General features: G+C 37.9%; 1 protein-coding gene across 3 annotated transcripts in view; it reads left to right on the top strand.

Annotated features, from left to right (window-relative positions):
• Nucleotides 1-4: 4 nt before the first annotated feature.
• Nucleotides 5-9,070, top strand: part of Rnmt (RNA guanine-7 methyltransferase) — a 31,968-nt gene continuing 22,902 nt past the window's right edge. The window contains exons 1-4 of one of the 3 annotated variants that reach the window (XM_021229819.2): nt 5-101; nt 4,727-5,122; nt 6,490-6,625; nt 8,188-8,313. In XM_021229819.2, the coding sequence (XP_021085478.1) occupies nt 4,769-5,122; nt 6,490-6,625; nt 8,188-8,313 (616 nt within the window). In that variant the 5' untranslated portion in view covers nt 5-101; nt 4,727-4,768. Of the gene's footprint in view, nt 102-188; nt 375-4,726; nt 5,123-6,489; nt 6,626-8,187; nt 8,314-9,070 lie in introns of those variants that run through there. The other 2 variants (XM_013116824.3, XM_040741651.1) reach the window with 2 other exon arrangements.

Here is a 9,070-nt window from a genome sequence, read left to right as displayed (position 1 = left end):
GTTGGTTGCTAATCCCGGGCGCACTCCCCGGAAGTGACGTAACAAGGCACGCGTGGCGCCGGCCGGCGTTTCCGCAAACAGAAGCGTGGATGACTGTGTGGGTGAGTGAGGCGTTCGGCGTTCTGGCCTTTTCTTGCTTCTTTTGTCTTTAGTCCTGCGCGCTAAGAGCAAAGACGGGCCGAACGCCCGGACGCCTGGCTGGGCTCGCTTCCCTCCAGCCTCCGGCCCTTGCCTCGTGAGGCTCATTGTGCCCCGAGCCGGAAGCGGTGCGGGCGCTGCTGGGCTTGAGACGGCGGGCGCTGGTGCTCCTCCAGACCACACACCAGCCCAGGGAGGAGAAGCCCCAGTGCTTCCGCTCGGGCCGAGGGGCTGGGGTGAGGCTGCGGTGGGCAGGGTGAGGTGTCGGGACCCGAGGAGGGTTTGTTCTGTCTGGAGCAGAGCCGTAGGAACCTGAAGCTGAGGTTGAGTAACAGCGGGGCCCGGGAGGGGAACAGATGAACTTGGAGGACTTCTTGCCCCCTCCTTCAGTTTCATCGTCTTGCACCCCGCCATAGACAGTCAAGGTGGTCCGTCGAGGTCGTGCTTGACCATTAAGCTAGCAAGCAGAAACTGGGACGACCGAGAAAAATGATTTACTTTAGGGGCGTTACCGAGCTTATGGCGGGTCATACGTAGCCTGCGCACACCCCAGTTAGCACGGTTCTGCCCCCTCAGGAAAACAATTAACAGCCAAGTTAATAATGGAAAGCAGAAAAAGGAGATTTACTCTGTGTGACACATTGGGAAATGGCACCGAGGTAGCCATCTAATAATCTTTCTGTCTTGTGCGTCTTGAAATGAGGGTGAGGTTTAAGTAGGAGGCAAGAAAAATGTTGTTTGGCCAAGGTGTGGACCCGCCTACCATGCCCCTACTTTGCCTGGGCTTCAGTCCCTTCCTGTAAAGTGTTCTTAACTCCCTTTGGCTTGCTTCTTTCCGAGTCCTAGGGGAAATATTCATTCATATTTCTTTTTCGTCACTCCCTACCCCTCCTTCCCTCTACCCTCCCCTTCTCTCTGTTCGTTGTTTCAGCAATTTAATAGATCAAGAGATCCTGGTTATGTCTTTAGAATATCTTGATTTCTGTGAGGCAAATTACAATGCGATTACAACCAGGTCAAAATACCCTTCTCCATTGTTCTATCGGGACATCTCTCTTTCAAGTATTTTCACTATCATCATTGATAGTTTTATTGGTGCAAAGCTAAGGATCAAACCCAGAGCCTAGAGAATGCTCCTGTGAACCAGAATTCCTAGAAAGAAGCTGTCACTACAAAGCTGTTGACTAGAATCTTGGCGATTTTTAGAACTTTGGTGATTGGGATAAGATGGAATGTTGTAAGTCCAGATCCTACTTATCTTGGCCCACCTTTAGCCTCCTTACTAGCCATTTTGCTTTGTATGCAGCCTAACATTTTTGTGACCATTAGGTAAATCCTTAGGAATGTATAAACGGACCTCTGGTTTTGACCAACTAAAAGGCCAACCATGCTGTCAGATAGCATTTGGGTCCTATAGCTGAGATTTCCTTGCTTTTCTGTGAGCCACCTGCCTGACATTTCCACCACTGTATTTGGGAAGTGTCTGGATTTAGGATTTTCTTTCTTCTGTCACTGTAAAACTTACTAGAACCATCAGCATGTTAGAACATGGAATTTGAGTAACCTAAATCTGTATCCCCTAGCCATTGTCACACAAATTTGGTCCCAGAATAAACTATTTCCCATCCTCTGAGGTAAGAGTTATTGCTTTCTTGTGTAGCGAATAAAGCACTATAAGTGAGTTGTTTGGCACAATTCTAGACATTTGTAGCCATTTTGTAGTCATGGATGCTTTTTATGACATTATGGAAGCATAGGCTGAATAAAATTCACCCTTAAATACCAATAATTTTAGGCAATAATTACAACTAACAATAACATTTTGCATGGTCTTATTGTAAAAATAAGTTTCTTCTAGGCATTAAATGGTAGAGGAGAAGTGAGAGTTTTGATAATTTGATTAGCAAATTTCCTTGATACTGATTTATAGTAGTTACTCTGTAAATTATTTTCCTACCTGATTTTGTTTTATTCTCTGATTCAGTTGTTCCTAAGTAACATATTTTGTTATGCTGTTAATTTGAGTCAATTCTCAAAGTTAGTGAAAACTAGTGTCCCCTGAAATCCTTCTCAGTTTCCAGTGACTTTTTTTTAACCTGTTCATGTAAATAATGTCATCTCTTCTTTATGCAGAAGACCTTTAAAAGTAATTTCCCTCTTGTCTTAGTTACTCTTCTAATTGTGACCAAGGCAAACTTTTACAAGAGTTTATTTTGGGCTTACAGTTTCAGAGGGTTAGAGTCCATGACAATTATGTCAAGGACATGGCAGCAGGCAGCTTCTGGAGCAATAGCTGAAGAGTTTACATCTTGATTCAGAAGCACAGGCAGAGTGCTATCTGGGAATGACCCTACTTTTGAAACTACAAAGCCCACTCATGGTAACATGACCTCCTCCACCAAGGCTGCACCTTCTAGTCCTTGCCAAACTGTAGCACCAACTGAGATGAAATACTCAGATATTTAACCTATGGGGACCATTCTCATTCAAACCACTGCATGTCTTCATTACTTTTAGAACCTGAAATTTCATGGTCTCTAGTTGTGTTGAATTTTGATTTCCCTTTTTCATTACTTTCAGTAATACAGCTTGATATTTTAGTAGAAGTTGAAAATTTAGTGAATATAGTTCACATTGCACTTCTTTGTAGTAGTAGGCCGGCAAATTAATTGAATGAATGAATAAGTAGACCCTTTACAATTCCTTTGTAATAGATGACTTTCTTCTTCCTCCCATTTAACATATACACCTTAAAACATATTTGAAAGCAACTCAATGCTTGTTACACTGAAGACTGAGTCTTCAAGCTTTCTGAAGCTATTTTCACTCCACTTTCTGTACAATTGCAGGGTTCTTTATTAAATAAGGATTGCAAGAGTCTTGACTTCTTGTATTATTTTTGTGTAGTCAGAATACCTAAGGGAGCAATGTATAGAAAGGAAAGATTTATTTTAACTGATAGTTTTGGAGATTTCAGGCCATACTACTTGATTTTGGTGATTCCAAGCCTGTGGTAAGGCAGAATATCATTCTAGGCTCCTGATAAGGCTGGCCATTATACTCGTGATAGTGTGTAAAGAAGGAGGCAGTTTACCTCACTATGGTCAAGTAATTACTGACAACTAGGTATAATTTACATACATTCTCCAAACAGGCTTTACCTCCCTAGAGTCTCTAGAACCTCCACAATAGTGCTACTAGTGGAAGACCAACCAAGCATTCAGTACATAGCCTGTGGGGGAATTTCACAAACATTAACACTGTGCTTCCAGCCTCCATGCTCCATGGCTGTTTGATAATGCAGATGCAGGTAACTGACTCTCAGTACCCAGAGTTAGCAGTTCCAGGACTGCTCAAAAGTCTGAGTTCAAAGTCTCTTGACACTCAGGGCAGGCCCTTTGCTGTGAGACACTGTAAGATTAGAAGATAATTACATAGTAATTCTGGTGGGAACCCAAAAGATTAGAATGCAAACAGGAGTACGGTAAGCCAGGCTTAAGAGGTCTCACATCTCAGGGAGCAGGAATGCTTTGGGGAATCTGACTACAGGCCATTCATCCTATGCTCTGGCAAAGAATTTGTAGAGTTGTCCCTGCCCTGAAACTTTGTCTCAGGCTAAGTTTAAAGCTAACAGACTAATTAACCTAGTGGAAGAAATGTCAATACTCAAGCTGTTGTATGCTTTTTTGTTGTTTTTGCTTTTTGAGATGGGCTCTTGCTGTGTAGCCCTAGCTGACCTGGAATTCTATGAAGATTTGGCTCCAACTCACAGAGATCCTCTGATCTTTGGCAGCCAGGGGTTGGGATTAAAGGCACATACCACTGTGCTCAGCTTATAGCATGGTTATTTGTAACTACTTCTTACCAGCTTTACAGTGAGAATCAAGAACAGAAACTTAAGTTTGATCAAGTAACTGTGTTACAACATACTAGGCCCACATACACATAGTTTTAAATTGTCTCAGATCAGTTCCACAGGTATCTGCACCACATGGTTGGGTAGTCACAGTGTGGCAACCCCACTACTCTAGTACTAGTCTTAGTTATTTTTGCTTCAGTGTGACTAAAAGTCAGAGAAAAGCAATTTAAGGGAAGCAGAAATACTTTGACTTGTATTATTTGAGGTTTCAGTTTAATTGTTTGGCTTTTTGTACTTAATAGTGTGTGACCAATGAGCTTTGTTTTATAGTGATGGAGGAGGCAGAGAGGAAGTTGTTAAGGATGGGCCTATTTCATCCAAACTAGTCCACATGTTCTTGTAATACTACTATATAATTATAACTTCATATATAAGCATTTTTTAAGTCTTGGTGTGTACAAGCGTTTGACATTATGAAAGAATGTCATCTACAAACTTCATGCTTGAGATATGCACTGAATAGTTAGGATTTTTGTGTTGGACTATATTCACAGCTATAATGAATGACCATAAGTGGTCTTGGACCATAGGTTAAACCTACCTGTGTGACTGAAATTGTTTTAAACTCCTGAAACTAAATGACCAACTTCATTAAAATTATGTTAGAGTTTTAGAATTAAGGTTTATAAATAATACCTTTTTTCTGTTTTGGTTTTTTTTCCATTCCAGTGTTGATTCATGAAATTTTGCTGTCAATTCAAGTAACCAGAAATGGAAAGTTCTGCAAAAACAGAAAAGATGTCTTTTGACAAGGCAAAAGTATCCATAGATTCTGAAACAGAATCTACTCCAAGTGTTGAGTCTATCGATGCATCTGGGCAGAGGCTTTCTGAAAAGACTCCTCCTATGGGCCAGCAAGTAGATAAACCAAAAATGAGGAAAGAGTTTGAAGATGATCTTGTAGAGGAAAATTCAAGTCATGTGGGTGACTCTCCATCTAAGAAAAGAAAACTTGATGTTGAAATCATCTTAGAGGAAAAATGCTCTGGTGGTGATGGAGCTGATTCAAAGAAAAGGAAACTGGAAAGGGATAACGTTCCTGAGGATGCTCCAGAAAAGCGTAAAGTATGCTTCTTGTGTCTTATTTGTAATTTGGTGTGCTAACCCCAAGTGTGGAACAGCTATGGAGAGACATGTATCTTAATGCACAATAGACAACTCCTAAAATTAAAGTTTGTTAAGGTGAAAGTTGTCCTGTGATCATTTTCGTGTTATTTTAGAACTCTTATTTGGCCAGAATCTTGAAAGCTAGTTTCTATAGTTTGCTTTTTATTAATTTTTTTCAAAATGGCAGTATATGGTTCAGTAGATTTCCTTTTTGTCCCTTTTTCCCCCCAAAGATTTATTTATTTATTTTATGTGCATTGGTGTTTTGCCTCAATGTATGTCTTTGTGAGGGTATCAGATCCCCTGAACTGGAGTTATGAACAGTTGTAAACTGCCATGAACCTGGGCACTCTGGAACTGCTGAACCGTCTCTCTAGCCCCCTTTTTGTCCTTTTTTTTAATCAGGTGTTTCAAGTTACTTACAGTAATACATGTCAAAATTGTGCCCAGCTTTATTCTCATTTTTTAATGTGCTAAACTTAATTGTTCCCAGCTTCTAATCTGGCATATGTAATATTTAGTATAATTTTGGTTAAGTTGATGTAAAAGATTTGGAGCAAGTGGTAACAAACATTTACCGTATTGGAAAAGATTTTGAGGCTGAATCTGGGACTGGAGAGAAAGAATACTTTATAAATTAGTAACATTTGCTGTCAGGCATGAAGAAGAAAGTAGCAGGCCAGGCTTTCACCACTGGTGTCCTTGTAAAAAGTTGAGCTAATATGTTAAACTTGGGTTTAAAATTTATACTGGCAGATTTTTTTTTAAGTAAAAATTTACTCTTAAATTTGATATGTAAAGTAAGTAAAGAGTTATTTTGGAAAGGGAGATGTTAGGTACAGAAGGCTCATACCCACTATGGAATTGAGTGCCTAGGGTTTTACTAAATACAGATAGAAAATTGTTGCATTAGATTAATAATGTATAATAAAAGTCACTGATATAGAATGTAACTTCCTAAATCCTAACTCCTGTGTGTGTATGCATTATATAGTCGTAAAATGTCCTACTGATATTGCAGTATAATCATTTATTATTCTTACTCCCTTTTAGGAAGTTCATCCATTGACTGGTATTATTGAATAAATCAAAATTCTGGAAAAAGAGTAGTTTCCTTAAAACATGTAGTCTTAAATTATACGGGTGATGACCATGAGAAAGACCTTCAGAGTGAGAGAAACACTTTTTAGGTGCTGTAGAAATAGCTGTATTTCTGTGGGGCCGCCATCGCTCTGCGAAATTTCCTTCAGTTGTGTTTCTCCTTCCATAGTCAGGTGGTCTGGACTTTTGCTCTAACCCTTGACTTTTGTCCTTTTCGGTTTCAGAAGTCAGAGGAAGGACACAGCTCTGCCGTGGCTGCCCACTATAACGAACTTCAGGAAGTGGGTTTGGAGAAGCGCAGTCAAAGTCGCATTTTTTACCTAAGAAACTTTAATAATTGGATTAAAAGTATTCTTATTGGTATGATTACTTTTTTTGCCCTTTAGTTAGGAGATTTAAAATTTTATTGAATTACATTTTACAGTGCTGGCCGTTGATGCCAAAGTTGCCTACATTGAAAGTGATCTATTATTCTGATACATGGCCCATTTCTTTGTTTTGATTTTTCCCTCCATTGTTAATCATATATTAAGTCAAAGGCCATTATTTGTTTTTCATTTTGTGATCACACTTTGGCTTTAAAAAACTAGAGAGCCAAAAGTAGTCCATAAGTTATTGTTTGCTTTTGGAATGTATGGGAATATTAATGATGTTTAGTTGAGAGTTAAATAGACTTTCATTTGGCAGTGTGCTTCTTTATACTACAGTTAATATTATCCAAGGCTGTTACTCTAATAGTTTTAATGCAGTGGCATGTAGGATTGAACATTGAGTTTCTGTTATGTCAAGAAAAGGACAGTGTTATGATTCTACCTACAAGCCGTTAGTGACTTGTCATCAGTTTTCATAGAACTTGTTTGTCTTATATGATTTCTTGGGGAAAATGATGTTTACTTTAGCTTTGGAGCTAAAATTTTGTCTATGGAAACTCACCTTTTAAATTAAAATAGAAATGAGTAGAGAAAAATAGAATTTTGAATGTAGTATTGCTTCCTCTAGTTAAGTCAGACTTATGTAAATTTAGAGAAATTTTAAGAGTACAGTGTTTAAGTTTTTTGTAGTCAAGTTTTTTTTTCCTTTTTGTCTGATTTTCAATTCATACAAATAAAGTTTAATGGAAATTCTGCCAAGTTGACTTTAAAGAATGTTTATACATTTAGCATGTCATTTTGTTATTTTGGTGAATAAGTATGACAGTCATTGCAGAAATTTAAATATGGAATACTTACAGTGCTATTGAAAACTACTGTTTATCTATATTGAAAGATAGAAATATTTGTACTAATTATTTTTGCCTCCCAAATAATACATATACAAATTATAAAGTACACAGAGTGATAAAACAGGAAAAATAAGTGTAAGATTCATTATATCAACTTTTAGTACTGCTGAATACTTCATTTATCTCAGACTATCAATAAGCCTTTTAAATCACTGTCTGAACTTTTGCCTGTTTATGAGGTAAAAGGTAGTTTATAGTTTTGGGTATTTCTTAAGCCTGACTATAGAGAATAAGAATCAATTACTATTATCTATCTATAACTACTTCAGTCTTAGTGTATATGAAGTTAAAGATTGCCTTATGGGAAGAAATAGAGAAAGCTGTAAGAAATAAGTTTCTTATTACAAATGTTAGTTTTTTTAAATTAGAACTTAAATGCTATCTATTTAATGTTGATTCAAATTTTGAAATTATCTTTCAAAAACCATTTTAACATTGTAAAATGGTTTATGTGTATTCTGATGGTAAAGGATCAAGTTAGTTACTCTTAGATTTTGGAATACAAGATGACAAATTGATGATACATTAATGTGTTTTATATAATTCATATGCTTTGTCTGGCAGAAGTTATTATGTTTTTAAGAAGTTGCTGTAGTAAAAATAGAGAAAATGCATTATGATCGATTTCTCTCTTTTTTAGGGGAATTTTTAGAAAAGGTACGACAAAGAAAAAACCGTGATATCACTGCTTTGGACCTGGGATGTGGAAAAGGTGGAGATTTGCTCAAGTGGAGGAAGGGGAGAATTAGCAGGCTAGTGTGTGCTGGTAAGACAGATATTGACGTGGTAAAGAGTTATTTTGGGGACCAGTGAAATGGCTCAGTGGGTAACAACACTTGCCATGCAGCTCTAACAACCTGAGTTCAATCCTCAGATCCCACATACAGGTGGAAAGGAAAATACTTGCTTGTGCTTGGGATCTCTCCCTTGTTCACACAAATGACTAAGGAGTTTTAAAGATCAGAATGATTTTGACCAGTTAGGTGAATGGGAAACTAGAAGGGTCTGCTTGCCAGCATGGTGCTAAGGTATCTTAAGGCAACTTTTCCCCTGAGACCTGTGCATGTGGTAAGTGTTTTGAAAAATTAGTTTTTCCTGATGGTTTTGTTACAGTTAATGTTAACAGGGAAGGACATGCTATTGTTGTTATTACTATATTATTCCCACCAGCTATCATGTTCTTTTTGTTTGATGGGTTGTGGGAAGTACAACAGCATTGCCTTCAAAGGTACTGCTCGAACCAGTAGGTTTTTTTGTTTTGTTTTGTTTTATGAGTATTACATAGTAAAAAGATTACTGAAGAGTTAATGATTCTCCGTGTGGCTATAGCATTGATGTTTGACCATGTTAGAAATTGAGGCTGTGATTTTAAATTTATTTAAATTTAAATAGTTTGATGGGAATTCTGGCAAGTTGACTCTAACAAGTGTTTTTACATTTAACGTGTCATTTTGTTATTTTGGTGACTAAGCAGTTATAAATGAAAGGCCTTTTCAGATAATTGTCATTATTCACCTTCAGCG

This window comes from Mesocricetus auratus, unplaced genomic scaffold (assembly GCF_017639785.1).
Source record: "Mesocricetus auratus isolate SY011 unplaced genomic scaffold, BCM_Maur_2.0 Super-Scaffold_6730, whole genome shotgun sequence".
NCBI classification, from domain to species: domain Eukaryota; kingdom Metazoa; phylum Chordata; class Mammalia; order Rodentia; family Cricetidae; genus Mesocricetus; species Mesocricetus auratus.
The sequence above is the reverse complement of the archived record's forward strand: the minus strand, read 5'-3'. Positions and strand labels throughout refer to the sequence as shown.